The sequence below is a fragment of the Hemitrygon akajei genome, chromosome 9 (assembly GCF_048418815.1).
Source record: "Hemitrygon akajei chromosome 9, sHemAka1.3, whole genome shotgun sequence".
NCBI classification, from domain to species: Eukaryota; Metazoa; Chordata; class Chondrichthyes; order Myliobatiformes; family Dasyatidae; genus Hemitrygon; species Hemitrygon akajei.
The window spans coordinates 50,467,030-50,494,030 of record NC_133132.1 but is presented as its reverse complement, the minus strand read 5'-3'; the positions used below and the strand labels follow the sequence as shown (position 1 = coordinate 50,494,030).

The following is a 27,001-nucleotide window of genomic DNA, read 5'->3' as shown; positions in this document are numbered from 1 at the left end:
TCTCATATTTTAAGTTACTAAAACTTGAAGGACCATCACTTTTGATCTGTGCTAAAATATCAGGAAGTTTCTGAAAGTTAATACTCAAGCTGATACCATTAGCCAATGACCCAATGATAACACTGATACGCCCAATCAAATAAGGAAATCATCAATGTTTGGGAAGCTGTCTTCAAAGGCAAAGAGGAGAAATGCAGCCTAGCTGCCAACCCACCAAAGAGTGTAGGAGGGAAGGCAGGTTTCCTGTGATTGGCATGTTAACTAGGCTGTTTTGAAAGTGCTAATTGAAAATGAGATATACGACAACTTTTGGTCTGCTCAGCAGTTCTTCCTGTCCAAGCGTATTTCAGTCTGTTATGTGATGAACATATGAAGGCTCTGGGACATGCCCTCAACCTCACACATAAATTCTATACCACAGGTGCTGCTTTAGGTTTAATACTGCAACAAATGTTATCACAACTCCTGTTCAATACCTTGTTGGCATTAGTCCGTTGCTTTAGATGTGACAGAGTGAGAGGGATTAAATTAAAGGAGAAGGGTGGCATTACTTGTCAGGGACAAACATCATGACAGTGCTCAGTCAGGACAGATTAGAGAGCTCGTTGAGTGAGGCTTTGTGGGTAGAACTGAGGAATAAGAAAGGTATGACCACGTGAATGGAATTATATTATGGACTACCCAACAGTCCGCGGGATTTAGAGGAGCAAATTTGTAGAGATATCGCAGACTATTACAATAAACATACAGTTGTGATAGTAGGTGAGTTTAACTTTCCACATATTTACTGGGATTCCCATGGTAATTATGGAAAATGATAGGCTTGGTCCTCGAGTTGAGATTCTAGATTGGAGAAAGGCCAATTTTGATGGTATCAGAAAGGATCTGGCATTTGAGGATTGGGATGGGTTGTTTTCTGGCAAAGTACTTGGTAAGTGGGAGGACTTCAAATGAAAATTTGTTGAGAGTACAGAGCTTCTATGTGCCTATCAGAATAAAAGGCAAGGGTAACAGGTTTATGAAACCTTGGTTTTTGAGACATTAAGGCCCTAGTTAAGAAAAAGGAGGTGTATAGCAGGTATAGTCAAGCAAGAACAAATGACACTTAAGGAGTATAAGAAATGCATGAGAACACTTAAGAAGGGAACCAGGGGGGGCTAAAAGAAGACGATAGACATAGGAGCAGAATTAGGCCAGTCAGCCCCATGGAGTCTGCTCCACCATTCCATCATGGCTGATCCCGGATCCCACCCAACCCCATACACCTGCCTTCTCGCCGTATCCTTTGATGCCCTAACCGATCAGGAAACTATCAACTTTAAATACACCCACAGACTTGGCCTCCACCGCAGTATGTGGCAGAGCATTCCATAGACTCACTACTCTCTGGCTAAAAAATTCCTCCTTACCGTCCTAAATGGTTGCCCCTCAATTTTGAGGCTGTGCCCTCTAGTTCTGGATACCCCCACCATAGGAAGACATGATATTCCTCTGGCAGCTAAGGTGAAGGAGAATTCCAAGGGCTTCTACAGATATACTGAGTGAAAAGGACAGCAAGGGACCAAGCTGGGTCCTATGGAAGATCAGAGTGATAATCTGTGTGGTGCCGAAAGGGATGGGTAGATTTTGCAACTATATTTACTCAGGAGATAGACACACAGTCTGTAGATGTGAGGAAATGCAGCAGCAGGGTAATAAACCCTATACAGATTAGAGGAGAAGATGTTTGCTGTCTTGAGGCAAATTAGGGTGGATTAATCCCCAGGGCCTGACAAAGAACTCCCTCGAACCCTGTGGGTGACTAGTGCAGAAATTGCAGGGGACCTAGCAAAGATACTTAAGACATCATTAGCAAAGGGTGAGGTGCCGGAGGATTAGAGGATGGTTAATGTTGTTCCATTGTTCAAGGAATGGCCTAAAATAAACCAGGAAATTATAGGCTGGTGAGCCTAACCTTTGTGGGAAAGTTAAGGAACAGATAATTATATATTTGGAGAGACAAGGTCTGATTAGAGATAGTCAAAATGGTTTTATGTGTGGAAGTGTGTCTAACCAATCTCATAGAGTTTTTCCAAGGATGCAGTCAGGAAAGTCGATGAAGGCAAGGCAGTGTGTGCTGTCTACATGAACTTTAGCAAGGCCTTTGATGTGGTCCTGCATGGGAGGTTGGTCAAGAATATTCAGTCAAAAGGCATTTAAGATGAGGTAGTAAATTGGATTAGACTTTGGCTTTGCAGAAGAAGCCAGAGTGGTTGTAGAGGGCTGCCTCTCTGAGTGGAGGCCTGCAACTAGTGGTGTTCCGTGGAGATTGGCGCTGGGCCCGCTGTTGTTTGTCATCTATATCAGCGATCTGGATGACAATGTGGTAAACTGAATCAGCAAATTTGAGAATATCACCAAGATTGGAGGTGTAGTGGATAGCAAGGAAGATGATCAAATCTTGAAGCAGGATCTGGACCAGCTGAAAAAATGGGCTGGTGGAATTTAACGCAGATAAGTGTAAGGTGTTGTACTTTTGGAGGACCGACCAGTGTAGGTCTCAAATGGTGAAAGTAGGTCAATGAAGAAAGTGCAGAACAGAGGAATCTGGAAATACGGATCCGTACTTCCTTAAATGAATGCCACAGGTAGATAAGAGTCATAAAGAAAGCTTTTGGCACATTGTCCTTCATAAATCAATGTATGAGTACTGTTGTTGGAATGTTATATTGGGTTGAGGTGGCTTAATTTGGAGTACTGTGTGCAGTTTTGGTCATCCACCTACAGAAAAGATGTAAATAAGATTGAAAGAGTTCAGAGAAAATTTACAAGGATGTTGCCAAGACTTGAGGACCTGAGTTATAGGGAAAGGTTGATTAAGTTTGGACTTTATTCCCTAGAACATAGAAGACTGAGGGGAGATTTATTACACGCATACAAAATTATGAGGGATATAGACTGGGTAAATTCAAGAAGGCTTTTTCCACTGAGGTTGGGTGAGACTACAAATAGAGGTCATGGGTTAAGGATGAAAGGTGAAATGTTTAAGTGGCTCATAAAGGGGAACTTCTTCACCCAGATGATGAGTTTTTGTGGAACAAGCTGCCAGCGCAATGGTGAACGTGGGGTCAGTTTCAACACTTAGGAGAAATTCGGATGGGGAACGGATGAGAGAGGTATGGAGTGCTACGGTCTGGATGAAGGTCGATGGGACTAGGCAGATTAATAGCTTGGCACAGACTAGACGGGCCGAAGGGACTGTTTCTGTGCTATATTGTTCTCTGACTCTAATATGTGATGAAGTCATAACTTGTACACCATAATAATGCTTAATTTTCTTTGCGGATCTTTTGCTATTATTGAAGTACATCAATGACCAGGTTCATAGGATATAGTCTCAGCCCTATGGTCTAGTACATATGACAGTCCTCCTTATAAGAGGCTTTAAAAGATATGAGGAACAACAGCACCCTGGCTTTTACTGTCAAGATAGTAATCAAGACCTTGATCAATAATCATATAACTGCAGTAGTGGTCTTTAAAATCAGTTTCTTAATTCAACAAATTTATGAATTAAAAAAAATAGTAATGTGACCATGAAAACACCAGATGGATAATAAGACAGATCTAGCTCATTAATGCCCTCTAGGATGTAGGAAATTGGTTACCCTGACCATATGGTTACATGTGACTTCAGGCCAGTAACAGCATAATCAGCTCTTAATACCACTGGCATGATTAGCTGACTAGCCTCCTTTTTATGATTTTGTGGCTTTTTAGAAATAATTTCCACATTTCTAATACCCTCCACAAAAAGGCTGTCATTTCTTCCAGAAAGCTACACAGCCAAAATGTAGATAAGCCTACAAAGAGGAGAGGCTGTACTTGATCTGGTTTTGGGAAGTGAACCTGGTCAGGTGACAGATCTCTTAGTGGGAGAGCATTTTGGAGATAGTGATCACAATTCTATCTCCTTTACCAGAGCACTGGAGAGGGACAGGAACAGACAAGTTAGGAAAGCATTTAATTGGAGTAAGGGGAAATATGAGGCTATCAGGCAAGAACTTGGAAGCATAAACTGGAAACAGATGTTCTCAGGGAAACATATGGAAGAAATGTGGCAAAAGCTCAGGGGATATTTGCGTGGGGTTCTGCATAGGTACGTCCCAATGAGACAGGGTACAGGAACCATGGTGTACAAACATGTAAATCTAGTCAAGAAGAAAAGAAGAGCTTCAAAAAACTAGGTAATGATAGAGATCTAGAGAATTATAAGGCTAGCAGGAAGGAGAAGAATGAAATTTAGGAGTGCCAGAAGGGGCCATGAGAAGGCCTTGGCGGACATTATTAAGGAAAACCCCAAGGCTTCTACAAGTATGTGAAGAGCAAGAGAATAAGACCTGAGAGAATAGGAGCAATCAAGTGTGACAGTGAAAAAGTGTGTATGGAACCAGAGGAGATAGTAGAGGAACTTAATGAATACTTTGCTTCAGTATTCACTACGGAAAAGGATCTTGGTGATTGTAGGGCCAAAAAGCTTGAGCATGTACAGTAGATATTAATAAAGAGGATGGGCTGAAGCTTTTGGAAAGCATCAAGTTGGATAAGTCACTGGGACCAGACGAGATGTACCCCAGGCTACTGTGGAAGGTGAGGGAGGAGATTGCTGAGCCTCTAGCAATGATCTTTGCATCATCAATGGGGACAGGAGAGATTCCAGAGGATTGGAGGGTTGCAGATGTTGTTCCCTTATTCAAGAAAGGGAGACCAGTGAGACTTACTTCAGTGGTTGGTAAGTTAATGGAGAAGATCCTGAGAGGCAGGATTTATGAACATTAGGAGAGGCATAATATGATTAGGAATAGTCAGCGTGGCTTTGTGAAAGGCAGGTCATGCCTTACGAGCCTGACTGAATTTTTTGAGGACGTGACTAAACACATCGATGAAGGTAGAGCAGTAGATGTAATGTATATGGATTTCAGCAAGGCATTTGATAAGGTGCCCCATGCAGGGCTTATTGAGAAAGTAAGGAGGCACGGGATTCAAGGGGACATTGCTTTGTGGATCCAGAACTGTCATGCCCACAGAAGGCAGAGTGATTGTAAACACAAAGTACACTGAAGATGCTGGTGTCAAAGCAACATATACAACAAGCTGGACTAAGTCCTGACGAAGGGTCTTGGCCCGAAATGTTGACTGCTCATTTCCACGGATGCTGCACGACCTGCTGAGTTCCTCCAGCTTCTTGTACGTTTTGCAAAGAGTGGTTGTAGATGGGTCATATTCTGCATGGAGGCTGGTGACCAGTGGTGTGCCTCAGGGATCTGTTCTGTGACCCCTACTCTTTGTGATTTTATAAATGACCTTGATGAGGAAGTGGAGGGATGGGTTAGTAAATTTGCTGATGACACAAAGGTTGAGGGTGTTGTGGATAGTGTGGAGGACTGTCAGAGGTTACAGCAGGACATCGATAGTATGTAAAACTGGACTGAGAAGTGGCAGATGGAGTTCAACCCAGATAAGTGTGAAGTGGTTCATTTTGTTAGGTCAAATATGATGGCAGAATATAGCATTAATGTTAAGACTCTTGGCAATGCGGAGGATCAGAAGAATCTTGGGGTCCAAGACCATAGGACACTCAAAGCTGCTGCGCAGGTTGACTCTGTGGTTAAGAAGGCATACGGAGCACTGGCCTTCATCAATCATGGGATTGAGGTTAAGAGCTGAGAGGTAATATTGCAGCTATTTAGGACTCTGGTCAGACCCCACGTGGAGTACTGTGCTCAGTTCTGATCACCTCATTACAAGAAGGATGTGGAAACCATAGAAAGGGTGCAGAGGATATTTACAAGGATGTTGCCTGGTTTGGGGAGCATGCCTTATGAGAATAGGTTGAGAGAACGCGCCGTTTTCTCCTTGGAGCGACAGAGGATCAGAGGTGACCTAACAGAGATGTATAAGATGATGAGAGGCATTGATCATGTGGATAGTCAGAGGCTTTTCCTCAGGGCTGAAATGGCTAGCATGAGAGTCTCTTTTAACAGACTCCTACACAGGTACACAGAACTTAGAAAAATAGAGGGCTATGGGTAAACCTAGGTAATTTCTAAGAGAAGGACATGTTTGGCATAGCTTTGTGGGCTGAAGGACCTGTATTGTGCTGTAGGTTTTCTATGTTTCTAAAATGCAACTTGTTAAGTGACAACTATGTTAAAATGGGGATTTAATAAACCTAGCAACACACACAAAATGCTGGTGGAATGCAGCAGGCCAGGCAGCATCTATAGGAAGAAGTACAGTCGACGTTTTGGGCCGAGACCCTTCGTCAGGACTAACTGAAAGAAGAGATAGTAAGAGATTTGAAAGTGGGAGGGGAAGGGGGAGATCTGAAATGATAGGAGAAGACAGGAGGGGGAGGGATGAAGCTAAGAGCTAGAAAGTTGATTGGCAAAAGGGGTACACAGCTGGAGAAGGGAGAGGATCATGGGATGGGAGGCCTAGAGAGAAAGAAAGGGGGAGGGGAGCACCAGAGGAAGATGGAGAGCAGGCAAGGAGTGATTGTGAGGGAGAGAGGGAGGGAGAGGGAGGGAGAGGGAGAGAGAGGGAGAGAGAGGGAGAGAGAGGGAGAGAGAGGGAGAGAGAGGGAGAGAGAGGGAGAGAGAGGGAGAGAGAGGGAGAGAGAGGGAGAGAGAGGGAGAGAGAGGGAGAGAGAGGGAGAGAGAGGGAGAGAGAGGGAGAGAGAGAGGGGGGGAGAGAGAGAGAAAAATAAATAAGGGATGGGGTAAGAAGGGGGGCGGGGCATTAACGGAAGTTAGAGAAATCAATGTTCATGCCATCAGGTTGGAGGCTACCCAGACAGAATATAAGGTGTTGTTCCTCCAGCCCGAGTGTGGCTTCATCTTGACAGTAGAGGAGGCCATGGATAGGCATATCAGAATGGGAATGGGGCGTGGAATTAAAATGTGTGGCCACAGGGAGAGCCTGCTTTTTCTGGCGGATCGAGCGTAGGTGTTCAGCAAAACCGTCTCCCAGTCTGTGTCTCACCAATATATAGAAGACCGCACTGGGAGCACCAGGCGCAGTATATCACACCAGCCGACTCATAGGTGAAGAGTCACCTCACCTGGAAGGACTGTCTGAGGCTCTGAATGGTGGTGAGGGAGGAAGTGTAAGGGCAGGTGTAGCACTTGTTCCACTTACAAGGATAAGTGCCAGGAGGGAGATCAGTGTGAAGGGATGAGGGGGACGAGTGGACAAGGGAGTAACGTAGGGAGCGATCCCTGCGGAAAGCAGAAGGGTGGGGGAGGGAAAGATGTGCTTGTTGGTGGGATCCCATTTATTTTCATAAATACAATCAGGGGTTTGAAGTTTGAAAACAAATATCTTCTTATTTCCACAATTTGTATAAGAGTGATTGTATGAATCTTGTAGAAATTTTATCAGACTTTGGTATTTGTTAGCATAATCCACAGAAGTATTAAACATACAGTATATTACAAACATTCAAATTTTCTTTTATTCTTTTAAAGTATATTAAGGAAAGGCTGAAGTTGGGTCCTTCAAAAGAACCACAACCCTGTCGTAGAGTTTGGAGGCTTATGTGCCTCAGTGACCTGGAGAGCTATGTTGGCGAGAGTCAGGACCTGGTGCTTTTGGCTCTTGGTAGAAACACCCATGCCAAACAGGTCAAAAGGTAGAGATCAGATTAAGAATCATCTATCAGTCCTCCAGGTTTAGGGGTTCAGTCAGGGCTAACGACACTGACTGATCAAAAAAAAATTGTTATAGAAACAACAATGAAGAATCTTTCTCTATCTGTGCTTTATCTATGACTGACAGTATGGACAGATAAAGGTGGAGGATTTCATTGCTGCCCTAAATGTCAATGGTGTAACAGGCAGTAATAAGTGAAAAGCTGGGTGATAAAGCAACAAGCAAGAAAACTTCAGCAGGCCCGAAACATCGACTGTTTTTTTCCATACATGTTGCCTGGCCTACTAAGTTCCTCCAGTATTTTGTGTGTGTTGCTTGGAATTCCAGCATCTGCAGTTTCTCTGGTTTGTAAATTGAAATATTAACTATGTTTTTCTCTCCACAGGGAAAAACATATTATTTTTTTTCTAAGAAATGGAACAATGGAGGTTGTGGGAAAACTTAATTGGGATACATTAAACTGCAAGAGACATAGCTAAGTAGGAATGGCTATTATCCCTTGCAGAGAAGTTAAATGCCAGGGAGTATAAATTAAAAGTAAATGGTAGAAAGATTAGAGTGGAGATGTGACACAGCAGTTTTCTGCGTGTTTAACTCTAGTCATTAATGACATCTGCATGGGGTACGTATGTTCATTCCCCTGTGACAGCATGGGCTTCCCTGTTTGCTCCCGTTCTCTTGCACATTGCTTGGACTTACTCCTTTGTAGGCTATTGCAAATTATGCCTATGGAATGTGGTTATATGAGAATCAAGATGGAATTGATGGACATGTGACAGACAATAGGCCACAGAAAAGTAAGTGGGGATCTGGGATTGACTGGAATGGTCTGAGAGCTAGTTTACATTAGAAGGTCTGAATGGCCTCCTATGCTGCAAGAGAAGTACGATACATAAGAAAAAAAATCACAGAAGGGGTGGTAAGGGTCTGGCATTCATCACACTTAAAACACATGTAGAAAAAACCTAAAGAGCTGTGTCTAGCAGGGCTACAGTCCAAGTGCCAGAAATGGGCAGTAAGCTGGTGCAAATACAATGGGAATAGTCTCCTTCTGTGTTATAAGACTTCTATAATTCTATGTTCCTCAGGAAATGCTAACATACTGTAGATATAGACATGTGAAAGTAGGTGCCCAGACTGAGCTGTTCAGATCCATTAAAGTTTGGAATCCAAAGATGCATTGTTGCCAAAAGTTATGAGCTCAAACGAGAAAATCTGCAGATGCTGGAAATCCAAACAATGCACTCAAAATGCTGGAGGAACTCAGCAGGCCAGGCAGCATCTCGGCCCAAAACGTCGACTGTACTCTTTTCCATAGAGGCTGCCTGGCCTGCTGAGTTCCTCCAACATTTGAAACTTATGAGATCCATTATATAGTTTTAATAATTCCTTTAAGTGCTAACAAGTTATATTTTGGGAAAAACAAAATTCTCCCTAAACGTTTAAAAGTAAAAGAATCTTGTTCTCCTTGGGTACGTTAAACTTCTTTGCCTCTCTTCTCAAAGACTATTTCTGCCTATGGCATATAGCACAGATGGTGTAGTCAGATTGAGAAGCCTTCAGCATTAAGAATTTATGATTTAACAAGATGCTGAAATCATTGTGCATGCTGAGTATCAGCACATTATAAATTAGACCACATCAGGTTAGCCAGAATGAACTGAGGCTACAATACTTCAAAGTTACATACACAACACCTGCTTTTCAGCTTCGCATGAAAATCCTGTTACAAGAGTTGCTCAACTAACTATATCATTTTTTTTTTTAAAAAATCAACTCATCATGCGCTTTTCAATAGCGGTAATGACAATCGACAAAGCTTAAACATTCAATACCTTAAAACAAAATGAGATAAAAATTAAAATGCTTTAAATCACTTTTAGAACTAGAAGATCGATCACTTTTAGATCTAGAAGACCAAACTTACATTTGTTAAAGAAACTGCTGTGCCTATATTGATGCAGCACAAAAGGGAGTGTTGTGGATGTGGATAATCCAGTCTGAAGCGCTGAGGTACAATGGAGAAGAGACCATCCAGTCCGATTCCAGGCAGAGCTCACAAAAATACTTCCTGCAAAGAGTGGAAAAAGACAATTCAATGAAAAACAAATAAGAAACAACAATAAAATTAAAAATAGTGGCAAACATAAATTACAAGAGAAACGTTGGGAAATAATTTAGTAAAGCTGACATAAAATACCAAAAAAATCCATAAAGGCTGACAGATCCCCACATAATGGGGATGCCATTTGGAATGCCAGTAGCACCTAATTACAGAATATGAATCCACAGCAATGTTTCTGTGAGAACATCAGCCTAACTGTATTCTTTCGAAGTTCTCTTGCCTTAAAAAACTTTTAACAAGATTAAAATATCCTGCATATCAATTTCTATCAGTATGGTTGCAGTCTAGATCACCTCATGTGAACAGGGAAATACTAAGCTGAAAGGTCGAGTGATTATTTCATTGAACCTAGTAGATGATCAAAAAGTCAGGTCATGCCTGACAAATCTGACTGAATATTTAAGAGTAAAATGAGTGAATAGAGGAGCAGCAGGAGACATTAACAGTAAGGATTTCCAAAAAAATCAAGCTCAATCCTAATAGATTTTTAGCTAATGATGAAACTCATGGAACTGAAGACAAATTAGTGATCAAGCTAGTAAATTGGCTAAGCAGCAAGAAATAGAGTGAAGGAATAGTTGGCAGGCACTTTAATTAGCAGATTGTGTCTAATATTGTCCCTCAAGGTTCTGCATTGGACCAACAACAATCCACCATATTTATATTTCAGACCGGTTCCTTGGAATATATCTTTATCTTGGGAGAACAAGCTGAACATAAAGTTAGGAAAAATAAAAGGGGATTTTGTTAAAACATACAATATTCTCATCAGCCTCGACAGAGAAGCTGTAGGGATGATGCTTTCCGTGGCAGAGGTGTCTAGAACCAGTATCATTGTCTCAAAATAACTGGTCAACATTCAGCACAAGGGAAAAAAAAACCAAATGAATCCTCTACTCAAGCTACAGAGGCTCAGCGGCTGATCCAGAGATTTTCAGTTTTTAAAGCAATCAAGGTTACTGCTGGAGAAAATCAGACGTGATCAGGCACGAGGGATCAAAAGGCCTATTCCTCTTTATATTTCCAAAGTTAATAATGACTTAGGGATTGGAGAGGAAGCCAAAATTAATGCAAAGTTACAGCTTTCTACTTTTAGAAGGCAAAACATAGAATATTACATTACAAAACAAGCCCTTCGGCCCACGATGTTGAGCCAACCATCAACCTACTCTAGGAACAATCTAACTCTTCCCTGCTACGTAGACGTTCATTTTTCTATCCTCTATGTGCTTATCTGAGAATTGCTTGCATGCACCTGATGTTCCTGCCTCTACCACCACCCCTGGCAGGATATTCCTTTGGGGTTTTATTCATGTTACTATTAAGGACATGCATTCTGTCAAAGTAATAAACATACAGGATTAATAAGATCTGACATAAAAACTGACTGGCTCTTTTTACCTTCATTTTCAAGCAATTTCAATAAATTTGTCACACATGATTTTGTATACACTAAATAATGTTGACTGTCATCTGATTACCTTGAATTTTGCCAAATGTTCCAACATATCATCTTTAATAACTGCTTCTAATATTTTCTCCCAGTCATCGTTGGCCACAAGTTTGCTGTATCCTGCCTCCCTCCCTTCTTCGATAAAGAAAATACATTTGCCATTTTTTTCTAATCTAAAGAAACCTATCCCAAATCAAAGGAATGGACAAGAGTGTGGCTGCATCCTTGAGGGGAAGATGAATCAGTTGAATAGATAGAGAGCTATCAGCATGGCAATATAAAGAGTGTTAGTTTAATTAGCATTTTCCCTCCTGGAAATAAATAGCTCTGACTCTTGCAATATACTTAATTTAAAGGAATTAATATTACTTTGGCACAATTTTTGTTTGTCTTGTTACTACTCAGTTGCAGTTCTCTGAAGTTTATTTAGCAATTTAGTTCGCACCTTAAGGAATAGGCCACTTAAACTCTTCTAGCCTGTACTGTGATGCAGAAATGGTTTCATCACAGGCCAAGAGCATGCAAGAACTATTTATCTGGCTGATAACAATGTACAGTAATTATTGTAGATAATGAAATGATACAGATTCCAATAAATGGAACATATTTTGTTCAGTTATATTGTACAGAAATTATCTCCAGTGTCAGATAATGAGATCTGCTGTGTTTACCATTGATTTTCCAATTGATTAATTTTGGTTCACCGCCTGAATCCTTGACCTGTTGGTGTTTTTTTTTAAAAAGCATACTTTAACTTACTTGTTTGGTTATTGTACTATTTTAATCTCAAAAGCATCAGAGTCAGCCTAGTGGACTGACGTAGCTTCATTTCTGAGCTCTGTATATCATTGTCCAGAAAACCACACAAAAGGGAAAGCATTGAATAGTTAGCCCAATTTTTTCCCAAATTTAGAAATATTTCTGACAAGGATCTGCAAGCAAGCATTAAGTATGCTGTGGGAATCTGGAAAGCAGTTCAATACTATTTTATACCATCACGCAAGATGGATCAGTTCAGAATAAAAAACAGAGGGCATCAATAATAAGCTACTTCTTAAAATAATCAAGACAACTTAAGATTGTAAAAAGACCTTTGACATTTTCATTTTCTGGCTGAAAATGAATATAGTATTTAAAGGTTCTGATGCTTAAATCTCTACATAATTTATTAATCTAAAATTTCTTAGATGTGAGATTACTTAGACGAATTGTGCTATATATCACTGATATTGCTGTTTTAAGACCCGTTTCATGTTCTAGTACTATAAAACCTGCAAGAAATGGCAGTAGTGTTATCAAATTTAAAAAATCACATATAATATTCTACATCTTACTATTTATACATAAATTACTTTAAGTGATTCAGCTTACATCTTTGAGTGAACGTAAGCTCTTTTTCATCCACATTTCTGAAAGGTAATTTACAAGGTAAATTTTGCATAGCATGGCACTGTTGTAACCCGGTTTGATGGACTGTAGTTGCCCCAGATCATATTTCTCCACATCCTTCAGCTATGTGTCATTCAATGTGGCATAGTTGTACAAAGTGGTCTTTATCATACGTATTTGTGGTCACTATTTAACACCGAAGCCAGCAACACTGCAAGTGCAAATCACCTTCCATCATTTTACTGATGACTGAGTGTAGATTGATTAAGCAGAATTATTTTAATTGGATTGGTCGTGCTTTTTATGAACTGGAGTTTCCTGGGTGGAAAAATGAAGCACAACTGCTATAACATAGCTCTGAGTCCTAATTTCAGATGGTCACCAGTGCTATCTTTATGGAGTTTGTATGTTTCTTTTGTGAAGATGTGTGTTTCTCAAGTGTTCTGATATCTCCACACTCCCACTGATTGATTTCAATGATTAATTGGCTACTGTAAACTACCCTGGTATGAGTGGGTGACAGGAGAATCAGGAGGCAGGTGTTGATAGACATGGGAAAGACAATAGGCAACCAGAAAAGAACTGGAGGTTTAGAATTGATGGAATTGCTCTGTGAACTGCTTTGACTGGATGGGCCAATAATCTTCTTTCATATCATAAGGGAAAATAAATGCGATCTTTCATATTGTCATATACATAGCATTGTTGTTCCTATACTGGAATGGTCTGGTTGGTTCTGGAACGCAGATCTTCATTACTAGGGTCACTGCAATACAGTGTGGAAATGGTCCTACCCATCCAGGCTAGCTAGTCCCATTTCCCCATATTTGGTCTGAACCTTTTCTATACATGCGCTTGTCAACATGTTCTTTAAATATTGTGCATGTATTTATGATGTCCTCTGGCAGCTCATTCCTTGTATCTACTATACAATGTGTGAAAAACCTGCCCATCAGATTCCTTTTTAAAAATTGCCTTCTTGCTTTAACCAATGCCCTCTAGCAACACCCAAAATGCTGGAGGAACTCAACAGGTGAGACAGCATCTACGGAAATGAATAAACAATCAACATTTCAGACTGAGGTCCTTCTGCAGGATTCAGAAGGAAGGGGGAAGATGGCAGAATACAAAGGTGGGGAGAGGGGAAAGAGGCTAGCTGGAAGGTAATAGGTGAAGCCAGGTGGGTGGGGAAGGTTAAGGGCTGGAGAATAAAAAATCTGATAGGAGAGGAGAATGGACTAATGAAAATGGGAAGGAGGAGATCTGGGGGAAGTGATAGGTAGGTTGAGAAGTTAAAGGTCAGAGTAGAGGGAGGCAGGGGGAATTTGATTACCAGAATTAGACATCGATATTCATGCACCAAGTTGGAGGATATCCGGATAGAATATAAGGTGTTGCTCCTCCACCTGGAGGGTGGCCTCATCTTGACACAACGAGGCTATGGACATGACATGTCGGAAGGGGAATGGGAATCAGAATTAAAATGTTTGGCCACTAGGAAGTCCTGCTAGAGGTGGATGGTGCAGAGGTACTCTAAGCTCTGAGCAACACACACAAAATGCTGGAGGAACTCAGGAGGCCAGGCAGCATCTATGGAAAAAAAGTGCAGTCGACATTTCGGCCCTAAACATCAACTGTACTTTTTTCCATAGATGCTGCCTGGCCTGTTGAGTTCCTCCAGCATTTTATGTATGTTGCTCGGATTTCCAGCATCTGCAGAGTTTCTCTGGTTTGTGCTCTATGCTTTCTAGTTTTTAAATTCCCCTACCCTGGTGAGAAAACTGTGACCATTCACTTAATCTATATACCCCATGATTATACTGAACATACTTCTGTGAGGTCACCTCTCAGCCTCCTACGCTGCAGGGAAACAGTCGCAGCTTATCCAGTCTCTCCTTACAGCTAAAGCCCTCCAGCTCTGGTAAAATACTCATGAAGCTTTTCAGCACCCTTTCCAACTTAATGATATCCTTCTTATGCCCAGATGACCAGAACTTCGCACAGTATTCCAAGTGAGATCTCACCATAGCTTTATAGTTATAACATGACATTCCAACTCTCGATTCAATGCCTAACTGATGAAGGCAAACATACCAAGTGCCTTCTTCTCCACCTGTGACTCTATTTTCAACGAACCATGTAGTTGTATTCCAGGGTTCCTCTGTTCCACAACACTCCCCAGGGCACTGCCATTCACTGAGAAATTCCTAATTGCACTTAACCAAATTAAACTCCATGTGCTATTCCTTGGCCACTTACTCAGTTGATCAAGACTGTAATATTTGATTACATTCTTTGTTTTCCACTATACCACCAATTTTAGTGTCATCTGCAATCTTACTAACCATGCTTTGTACATCCTTATCCAAATTGTTGATATAGCTGACAAACAATAGTGGGCTAAGCAGCAACCCCAGGTACACCACTCATCACAGACATCCAGTCTGAGAAACAATTTGCTACCATCACCCTCTGCTTTCTACCAACAGTGCATCCGATTCGCCAGCTTTCCCTGGATTCCATGCGATCTAATCTCCCAGAGCAGCCGACCATATTGAAACTTATCAAAAGCCATACTGACATCAACCACACTGTCCTCATCAACTTTCTTGGTCACCTCACCAAAAAGAAAACTCAATCGTGCTCAAAATACATGATCTTCCATGCACAAAGCCATGCTGACTACCCCTAATCCACCCATCTCTGCAGATGTACAAATCATATCTTATCCCTTAGAATCCTCTCTATCAACTTATTTACCACAGATGGGGAATATATGGCCCCAGGTTTTTCTGCGCTGAACTTTTAAAATAACATTTTAAGCAACATTTCCTACCCTCTAATCTACCAGTACTCACCCATGGCTAACGATGATGTAAGTTTCCCAGCCAGAATATTAGGAATATTGTGTGAGAAAGGAATCTGAAAGGAAAGGAGGGTAGATCATAGGAGAAAGGGAAGGAGAGGACCCAGGGGAAAGATAATAGGAGAAGAGGTAAGAGTGCAGAATAGAAGAGGGGAGTGAAAGGGTATTTTTTTTTACCGGAAGGAGAAGTCGATGTTCATGCCATCAGGTTGGACGCTACCCAGGGTCGCCTCATCATGAGGCAAGAGGAGGCCATGGACCAGTATATTGGAATGGGAATGACATCAAGGAGGCCATGGACCAGTATATTGGAATGGGAATGACATCAAGAGGAGGCCATGAACCAGTATATTGGAATGGGAATGAGATTCAGAATAAAGGTGTTTGATCCAATATGCCAGAAATCACTATTTTTATTCACTAACCAATGTGGGGTAGTCTTTACCTTTGGCTAACAAGAGAAAGAGTTGTGGCCGAGCAAGTTACAGATCAATCCAACAGATGCAATATTTATGCAGCATGTGAGAGTATTTCTTTCAACATGCTCACCAGGTCTAGATTTATTTATCATTGTGTGTTGCTACTAGCGGCATTTAACAGATGTTCACAGAATAAATTGTGTCTAAAACAATAACAGAACAGTAATTTGAAAATCAGCTGGCTATTCTAATGAGAAACATCTTAAGAGCTACGAAAAGAAAACCTCTGGGATATTACGTTTAAAATATATTTAAATCATCAAAAAAAAATCACATATAATATTCAACATCTTAGCATTTGTACATAAATTACTTCAAAATAACTAAATCAAAGCTACTCAAAAATATTTTGCCCAAATGTTTTGTGCACGTGGGTTAAAGGTTTTGCTGCGACTTTACAAAGATGATGCCTTTTGATTTTGTTCACAAGTACAATGACAGTGAAGGCAAGCTGGAGGTAAGTTACTACTTTCTGTGCTTTATTTTCCATGCAAAGAAAGGAGTGCTCATGTTGGTTAAGGATGCTTCAACATAGTTTTGAGGAATATTGCTCTAATTTGACAGGAAGATCAATTAGGCAAGAACTAATTCACCTATACAACAAGCAGCAGTAGTGGAATAAAGCAGCTGGACCTTCCCAGAGGCACGTTTCAGGTCCAAATGGACTTCATAGAATTCTTCCATTGGAACAGAATGAAATGGGACCAAAGGTTCGTCCCGATAACATTTATCTCTCAACATCACAAACTCCTAAAATCTTCAAAGACCTATTTTCAGTCTACTGGACTGAATCTATTAACATACTATTAAGAAATGGGTGACAGCAAAGGCTATGAGATCAGACATATTCCAACTATAGTTTGAACTCTAGTGCTCCAGAATGAGCACGCTCCAGCAAGCATGTTTCGGAAGTACTACATGAGTATCTATCTGATAATGTGGAAAATTACTCAGGAATTTTCTGGTTACAATAAGCAGATAAATCCAACTTATCTAATTTCTGCCCAATCAGTCTTCTCTCAATCATCAAGGGCATGCAGCAGCACTTACTCACCAATAATGAGCTCACTGTTGTCTATCTGAGGTTTAGCTTTACTAGGACTACTTGGAACATAGAACAACAGAACATTGGGAACAGAGTCTTTAGCCCAGTGTTTGTACTTACATCAGACTTCATCAATGCCTTGTTCTAAACATCATTAAAAAGACAAATCACTCAGTCTTCCTCAAGCAGAAATCCCGGATGAACTAAGAGATCCGCAGAGGACCACATCAGTGGCACTCAGGTCTGGTGACCAAGCAAAATAAAACAGGAGCACACACAAAATGCAGGAGGAACTCAGGTCAGGCAGCAGTCAATATTTCAGGACAAGACCCTTCTTCAGCAATGAAAAGGGAGAAGATGACAGAATAAAAAGGTGGGGGGGGGGGAAGAGCATAGCTAGAAGGTGATAGATGAAGCAGGTGGGTTTGAAAGATAAAGGGTTTGGAGAAGACGGAATCTGATATGAGAGGACAGTGGAACATAGGAGAAAGGGAAGGAGGAAGGGACCCAGGGGTAGGTGATACGCAGGTGAGAGAGGTAAGAGGCCAGAATGGGGAATAGAAGAAGAGGGGAGGGGGAATGATAAAAAATTTTACTGGAAGGAGAAATCGATATTCATGCCATCAGGTTGGAGGCTACCCAGACAGAATATAAAGAGTTGCTCGTCAGCCCTGAGGGTGGCCTCATTTTGGTACAAGAGGAGGCCATGAACTAACATGTCAGAACGGGAATGTGAATTGGAATTAAAATGTTTGACTACTGGGAAGTTCTGCTTTTGGTGGTTAGAGCAAAGGTGCTTAACGAAGCGCTCCCCCCAATTTACGACGGGTCGCACCAATGTAGAGGAGGCCACATCGGGAGCACTAGACACAGTAGATGACCCCAGCAGATTTGCAGGTGAAGTATTACCTCACTTTGCAAGTCTCTTTGGGAACCTGAATGGAGGTGAGGGAGGAGGTGAATGGACAGGTGTAGCACTTAGGCCACTCGCAGGGTAAGTGTGGGGAGGGATAGAAGCAATCCCTACCGGGGGGGGGAGGGGGAAGTAAAAATATGTTTAGCGGTAGGATCCCTTTGGAGATGGTGGAGGTTATGGAGGATGATGTGTTGGATGTAGAGGCTCATAGGGTGGTAGGTAAGGACAAGAGGAACTCTATCACTGTTAAGGTGGCGGGAAGATGACATGAGTGTAGATGCACAGGAAATGGAGGAGATGTGGGTGAGGGCAGCATTAATATTGGAGGAATGAAAAGTCTGTTCTTTGAAGGAGGAGGACATCTCTGATGTCCTGGGACATCATCCTGGGAACAGATACAGCATTGGGGAACTGGGAAAAGGGAATAACGTTTTTACAGGAGACAGGGTGGTAAGAGGAATAGTCAAGATAACTATGGGAATCAGTAGGTTTATAAAGTATGTCAGTTGACAGTTTGTCTCCAGGCATAGAGGCAGAGATCAAGAAAGGGGAGGGAGGTGTCAGAAATGAACAAGTGAATTTAAGGGCAGGGTGGAAGTTAGGGGCAGAGTTGATGAAATTGACAAGCTCAGCATGGGTGCATGAAGCAGCACCAATGCAGTTGTCAATGAAGCGGAGTAAGAGTTGGGGAGCACTACCAGGGAAGACTTGGACATGAATGACAAGGCATGCACAACTGGACCCATGCAGGTGGCCATGGCTACCCTAGTCTGGAGAAAGTGGGAGGAGCTGAAGAAAAAGTTGTTGAGGGCAAGGACCAGCTCTGCCAGACAAGAGGTCCAGGTACAAAATTGGGAACACAATCTCACATGCGAAGTGGCATTTCTGGACCAAACTTGAATCAATGAAAGATGCTCAAAAGCTGTGACAGGGCTTGAAAGTTATCACCTCCTACAAAGTGAAACTAAGCAAAAAAGGTGACGACAAGGCTTTGCTATCAGCTGAGTTCAATGCCTTTTATGCTTGCTTTGATCATCAAAACATATCCTCACTTTGACCACCAAAACATGCAGGCACCATCACAAAATCCCACAGCCTTCGATGACCCAGTGACTTCAGTCTCTGACGTCAACGTGAGAGCATCCTTCAGGAGGGTGAACCCACGGAAAGTATCCAGCCCTGATGGGGTACCAGGCCAAGTTCTAAAGACTTGTGCTGATCAACTGGCTAGAGTGTTTACTCAGCTCTTTTAACCTCCCACTTCGGCAGTCTGAAGCACCTGCCTGCTTCCAGCAGGCTTCAATTGTACTGATGTGTAAAAAGAATATGATAACCTGCCTCAATGACGATCATCCAGTAGCACCTACATCCACTGTGATGAAGTGTTTTGAGAGGTTGGCGATGAAACATATCAACTCCTGCCTGAGAAGCGACTCAGTGAGTTCAAATTCACCTACCGCCACAACATGTCAACAGTGGATGCCATTCTATTGGCTCTTCACTCAAACCTGAAACATCTTCAGATGCATACAACAGGATGCTCTTCATTGACTACAGCTTGGCATTCACTTCTATCATCCCCTCAAAACTAATCAATGAACTTCAAGACCTGGGCCTCAATACCTCCTTGTGTAACAAGATCCTCTATTTCCTCACTTGCAGACCTGTCTGTTTTGATTGGCAACAAAATCTTCTCCACAATCTCCATCAGCACAGATATACCACAAGGCTGTGTGCTTAGCCCCTGCTCTACTTGCTTTATACTTATGACTGTGAGGCTAAGCACAGCTTCAATGTCATACTTAAATTTGCTGACAACACCACAGTCAATGGCCGAATCAAAGGTGGTGACAAATCAGCGTATAGGAGAGAGATGGAAAGTCTGACTGAGTGATGCAAGAGCAGATCGTTGACTTCAGGAGGAGGAAACCAGAGGTCTATGAGTCAGTTCTTTTTCGGGGATCAGAGGTGGAGAGGGTCAACAACCTTTCCTCGGTGTTATCATTTCAGAGAATCTGTCCTGTGTTCAGCATGTATGTGCCAATATGAAGAAAGCAGGGCATCTCTGCTACTTTCTTACAAGTTTGTGAAGAATCAGCATGCCATCTAAAACTTCGCCATCTTCTATAGATATGTGGTGGAAAGTATAATGACAGGTTACATCATGAGCTGGTAAGGGAACAATACCCTTGAATGGAAAACCCTACCAAATGTGGATATGGCCCAGTTTATCCCAGGTAAAAACCTCCCCACCACTGAGCAAATCTACACAGAGTGCTGTCACAGGAGAGAGCCACCCATTATCAAGGAACCTCAACATCCCAGGCCATGCTCTCTTTTCGCTGCTGCCATCAGGAAGGAGGTACAGGAGCCCTCGGGACTCACAGCACCAAGTTCAGGAACAGTTATTACCCCTCAACCATCATGCCTTTGAATTAGACTTGATAACTTCACTCGGCCCATCACTGAAATGATCCCACAACATATGGGCTCAATTTCAAGGACTCTTCTTCTCGTGTTCTCAATATTTATTGCTCATTTATTATTTTTTCACTCTTTTTATATTTGCATAGGGCGTTGTCTTTTGCTCATTGGTTGTTCGTCCATCCTGTTAAGTTACAGTCTTTCATTGATTCTATTGTGTTTCTTGTATTTACTGTGATTGATCACAAGACAATGAATCTAAGGGTTGTATACGGTGACATATATGTACTTTGAAAATAAATTTACTGTGAACTTAGTATCAAGGCAGCATTGCCTGTTGCATCAAAAAAAAAACCCAAGTAAAGCTGAAATCAGTGAGCATCAAGGGAAAACACTGCAATGGGTAGCCACAACTCCAATACAGGAAGATGGTTTGGCTGTTGGAAATTGATCATACCAGTTCCAGGACACCACTGTAGGTTTTCCTCATGGAAGTGTCCATAGAGCCAACCATCTTCAGCTGTTTCATTAAGGGCACTTCATCCATGATAAAGTCAGATGTAGGAATGATCACTGATCATTGCATAATGTTCAATTCCAGGTCCAATACCTCAACAAACAAAGCAGTCCATACCTTAATGCAGCAAAACTGAGAAGCGCTTAGTAAGCATTCCATCAAGAGTCTAACCACCTACCCTCAATGGCAATCCTATTGGCAAGTTTCCCTACTGTCAGTATCCTGGGAATCACCTGTTTCTAGGAACTCAACTGGACCAGCCACATACTTACCATGTCTTCAAAAGCAATTCCCAAGCTGGGTATCCTGCAGTGAGTGTTTCACTTCCTGACACCCTAAAGCCTTTCCATCTGCTTCAGGGAAGTATGCATCAGCATCAAGTAGGAAAGGTTCACTGTTGCCAGAAAGTTTTTAGTGTTATACTTACTACTGCATATTCCACAGTTAAAAAGAAATGCGACCAATTCCTTTTCACTTGATTGAACAACTCTGAAAAGTTTTTGATTTTAAAGATTACTTTGAACATTCAAAGTCTTGTGGAGTGGGAAATTCTAGATTCACTAAGCTCTGAAGCACATGTTCCTGACCTTTTTTATGTCATGGTCCCTCCACTACAATTAACTGAGGGGTCTGTGGACCACAGGCTGAACATCCCTGCTCTAGAGTGAAGAAATTTCTCCTCATCCCAGTCCCCTGTGACCCCGTCTTTTAACCTGAGTCGAGGGAACAGTCTCCTATTCTCTACAATGATATTGCTTCCTAAGAATTGTATCTATGCTAGTTAATCATCTCTCCTTCTTAAGGCTCTGACACATAGGCCAAGTCTACTCAAACCTTTTCATACAATCCCTCCCATCTCAGAGTTCAATTAAGTCAGGGAATAAATCAATTACCATTTGAAGGTTTCAATAAAGGAATGGTAGTTTCCTTTTTTTTCCTGTTTATTGGACCAACATTACTGATTTTTTCTGATAAAAATAAAGGAAGATTCACATGTAGATTTCATCCATGCAAATTTTCAGAAGGCATCTGAAACAGCCCCAGCTAAAAGGCTGGTTAGCAAAATGTATCCTGATGGAAAAAGGTCAGTGGTAGCATCTCAGCAAATTGTCCTATGGTTAGTAGTTGTGATAAGTGGCTGAAGATGGTACACAACAATCAACACACTGGAGGAACTCAGCAGGTCGGGCAGCACTCGTGGAAACATTGACTGTTCATTTCCATGGATGATGCCCGACCTGCTGAGTTCCTCCAGCATGTTGTATGTGTTGATTTGACCACAGCATCTGCTGTGTACTTTGTGTGTACACAACAATGTTCCTTGGGATCCAGACCAGAAACACTTCTTTTCTCTAGGTATTTGTTAATAACTGATAAAACCGTATATATGATACTAAGCTGGGTGGCAGTGTAACATGTGATGAGGATGTTAGGAGAATTCAGGGTGACTTGGATAGGCTGGGTGAGTGGGCAGATACTTGGCAGATGACGTTTAATGTGAATAAGTGTGAGGTTATCCACTTTGGGAGTAAGAACAGGAAGGCAGATTATTATCTGAATGGTGTAGAGTTAGGTAAGGGAGAAATACAAAGAGATCTAGGAGTCCTTGTTCATCAGTCACTGAAGGTGAATAAGCAAGTGCAGCAGGCAGTGAAGAAGGCTAATGAAATGTTGGCCTTTATTACAAAGGGAATTGAGTACAAGAGCAAGGAAATCCTCTTTCATTTGTACAGAGCCCTGGTGAGACCACACCTGGAGTATTGTGTACAGTTTTAGTCTCCAGGGTTAAGGAAGGACATCCTGGCTGTAGAGGAAGTGCAGCGTAGATTCACAAGGTTAATTCCTGGGATGTCTGGACTGTCTTACGCAGAGAGGTTAGAGAGACTGGGCTTGTACATGCTGGAATTAAGGAGATTGAGAGGGGATCTGATTGAAACATATAAGATTATTAAGGGATTGGACAGGATAGAGGCAGGAAATATGTTCCAGATGCTGGGAGAGTCCAGTACCAGAGGGCATGGTTTGAGAATAAGGGGTAGGTCATTTAGGACAGAGTTAAGGAAAAACTTCTTCTCCCAGAGAGTTGTGGGGGTCTGGAATGCACTGCCTTGGAAGGTAGTGGAGGCCAATTCTCTGGATGCTTTCAAGAAGGAGCTAGATAGGTATGTTATGGATAGGGGAATCATGTGGTATGGGGACAAGGCAGGAACTGGGTATTGATAGTAGATGATCAGCCATGATCTCAAAATGGCGGTGCAGGCTCGAAGGGCCGAATGGTCTACTTCTGCACCTATTGTCTATATAGATAAATTCCCAAAGATGCAAAGACACACATAAAAACAGTGGGGAGGAAAATTATTTATGAGGGCATGGAAAGTCTAGCAAAATGGACAGTCAGGTAGCAGATGTAATTTAATATCATAAAAATCTGAAGTGATGCACTTCAGCAAAGAAAAATAAACGAGGCTACGGCATCCTATAGGATAAGCCAGAGCAGAGAAAGATCAGAATGTATGTGCATAATTTATCTTTGAAACTGCAAAGACAGGTTGAGAATACAAGAATAAAGTACAAGATATCTTAGATTTCATTAACACTAATTCAGAATATAAAAACAGGGAGGCTATGTTGAACAAAAACAGGAATGTTGAAAGAACTCAGCCAGTCATACAAAGAGATCAAGATAATAAACAGTATTAAGGACATGATCTTACCAAAACTAAAATAATTGTGGTAAGCCTATTTATACTTCCTAATACTCGTGAAATAATTTTGAATTGATTAGTGCTTTCTGGGCGTGTGCATAAATTTTCATGTTAGCCAGGACATCCAACTTCGTCTGATTATGAGAATTTCCCAGTCTATCAATATACAAAAAATATTCTACTGTTCTAATATTTCTACTAATATGGATAACCACATTTCTGAATAACATCTCCATCTGGCTCCATCTTGCCTCTTCACTCTGTCCATTACTTCCTTCACAGCTTACGACTCACATAAACAACCTGAACACACTCTACACAGTACACAAAATACAAGTTATTAATTTCAAAGATCAGAAGAGTAAAGACCAGTCAGCTTTGCAGTAATAGTAGGAACTGAGCAGCAAGAATTCTCAAAGGCTCAACCACCTTCATTCAAAAAATTCAATGAAAATATGTGGCAGACGTGATTATCTGGATTTCTAAAGAGACTTTGATAATATACCAAGAAGACTGAAGGCCATGGCATTGCAGATGGTGTTAATAATATGTCCAATAATCATAACAGATACCAAACTAAGAGATGATCTAAAAAAAGTCATAATTTAAGACAACCATTAATCTAGAAATTGATAAGTAGTATGTACTACAAAGGAGCCCTGAGGTGAACAGCATAGATAGATTTACGACAAAGCCTGAGAAATATGAGGGCAGGAGAATAAAAATATACAAAGATGGCTGAGAATAAGTTACATTGACATGAACCTATAATGCTAGAAGGTCACCCAAGTGATAAAAAAAAAGAAATTCAGTTATTCCAGCAGGTTGTAAACACAACAGATTCTGCAGGTGCTGCAAATCTTCAGCAACACAAACTAAACGCTGGAGTAACTCAGCAAGCCAAGCATTATCAAGGGAATTAACAGTTGATGTTTCGGGCAGAGACATTTCATCAGGGCAGCAGATTGTGTACCTCAGCTCTGGAGTGGTAAACAGAATTAAAGGTTTAAGATGGGAAGAGAGCAACTGGACAGGATAACTCTTGAGTAAGACCACCATATTTGCTGGGGGTGAGGAGAAAGTGCATTTAAGATACACTTGGCGTGGACTTCAACGTTTTCTTGCACTTATTGCAACATCCAGAAATTTTACCCCCCAAAAAAACTACTGAGGATACTTTTAAAAGCTCCTGGATATTAAGCACCACAAGCATTTGGAGTATGCATGTTCCAAATTGTTAGTCTTTTTGTGCTGATGGAAGTCTTTAAAATTATATGATGCGGTCGACACACACAAAATGCTAGAGGAACTCAGCATGCCAGGTAGCAACGATGTTAAAGAGTCGATATTTCTAGCCGAGACCATTCATCAGGACTCAGCTCAAAACTTTGACTTTTCACTCTTTTCCATAGATGCTGCCAGACCTGATGAGGTCCTCCAGCATTTTATGTGTGTTGCTTTTGGATTTCCAGCATCGGCAGATCTTTTTCGTGTATATGATGCAGTCATTTAGGGTTCAAACTGAGCAAAAATATTAACAAATGCAATGAGCGCAGGGAAAATGTCCTTACCAAGAGATCTGAGAATGTGGAACATGCTACCATCTGGAGCAGCTTGACACAAATAACACAGAAACATTTAAAAATAATCTAGGTAAGCACATTAGGGAGAATACAACACCTTGACAGGGGAAGAGGAAGAAAGTCACACAGATCATTAATAAGAATATGAATCTGAGAGGCCAAATGGTTTGTTTCTATTTTATAGTGCAGGTTAGCAACATGAAATGGAAATTACAATATATGTGAAATATTCCTCCTCAGCAGAGGGTTTTATGCCTGGAATGCACTATCAGTAAAAGTTAAGCAAGTAGATGCTAATGATGTCAAACTGCTCCAGGTGGGAGCATGTTCCATATTCTCAGCTCTCTTGCTAAAGACATTTTGCCTGTACTCATTGCATTAATACTTAATACTTTTGCTCAGTTTGAACCCCATATGACCGCATCACATAATTTAAAAAACTTCTATCTGACTACCTCCATCCACTTTCTAGAGAATAAAATTCTGCCCTATTCAGTTTTACCTGCAAAATCTAATTTCAAGAATTGAGAATTTGCTTGACGCCGCTTTCATTTTCTTCTTTCGTACCATCTATGAAGGGCTGTTCTGTTTAATAAGTGCACCTTGACTTAATGAGCAGAATTTGCCCTGAGCTCAGTTATTCAGCACAGAAAGATACTAACAATTTGGAATACACTTACTCCACAGTAGTGTAGTGTTTAGCACAATGCTTTACAATACCAGTGCCCTAGGTTCAATTCCTGCTGCTGCCTGTAAGGAGTTTGTACGTTCTCCCCGTGACCGCGTGGATTTCCTCCAGGTGCTCTGGTTTCCTCCCACAGTCCAAAGACGTAGCAGTTGGTGGGTTAATTGGTCATTGTAAATTGCCCTGTGATTAGGCTCAGGTTAAATCAGGGCATTGCAGGGTGGTGCCGCTCGCAGGGCTAGAAAGTATCATAAATACCAGCTATGGTGCTTAGTTACTGGGAGCTTTTAAAAGTCTCCTCAGTAGTTCTTTTTTGGAGTAAAGTTTCTGGATATTGCAACAAACGTAAGAAAATGTTGAAGTCCAAGTCAGATGTGATTTATTTGCACTTTCTTCTCACCCCCACCAAGTACGGTGTTCTTATCCTGTCAAGTTGCTCTCTCCTGTCTTGATCCTTCTATTCTGTCTACTAGTACAGAACTGAAGAGCACAACCTGCATGCCATTCCCTCCTATACAGTGAAACCTAACAGCCCAATTTGCCGTGATGCCTCACTCCCAATAAGCTCAATGCCTTTTATGCATGCTTTGAAACAGTGGGTAACATTATACCTGTGTAAATCCCCGCAGCATCAGGTGACCCTGTGATCGGTCTTGGAACTCGATGTCAGAACATCTTTCGGGAGGGTGAGCTGTCGTAAGGCTCCTGGCGCTGATGATGACCAGCTGGCTAGAGTGTTCCAGGACATCTTAAACCTCCACTACCTCAGTCAGTGGTACCAACCTGCTTCAACAAGGGCAGCAATCATATCGTTTCTCTGGAAGAGCATGGTGAGCTGCCTCAATGACTAGTACTAATAATACTAGATGTATCTAGTATCTAGTATAATTTATTACTAGTAGTAATAAAAGCAGGTTATTGCTCACTCGAGTCAAGTAAGATGTTCTCCTAAGGGGTTGTCTGTTGGCGTGTCCTCAGGTGACTGCAGAGCCTGATCTGGGATCCACATACTCTGGTGTAGAGTGGACAAAGCTAAATGGCGGCTGTGGTCAGTGGTTGGGTCTTTTGGTTGTCCATTCTCTCCTCTCGCAGCTGCTGCTTGTTCTCTGCGGCACAGTGGAG

General features: G+C 41.6%; 1 protein-coding gene across 2 annotated transcripts in view; it reads right to left on the bottom strand.

The window, feature by feature from the left end:
- Positions 1-27,001, bottom strand: part of mrps5 (mitochondrial ribosomal protein S5) — a 135,263-nt gene that overhangs the window by 96,067 nt on the left and 12,195 nt on the right. For both annotated transcript variants that reach the window (XM_073055950.1, XM_073055952.1), the window contains exon 2: positions 9,620-9,763. In XM_073055950.1, coding sequence (XP_072912051.1) covers positions 9,620-9,763 — 144 coding nt within the window. The remainder of the gene's footprint in view (positions 1-9,619; positions 9,764-27,001) is intronic.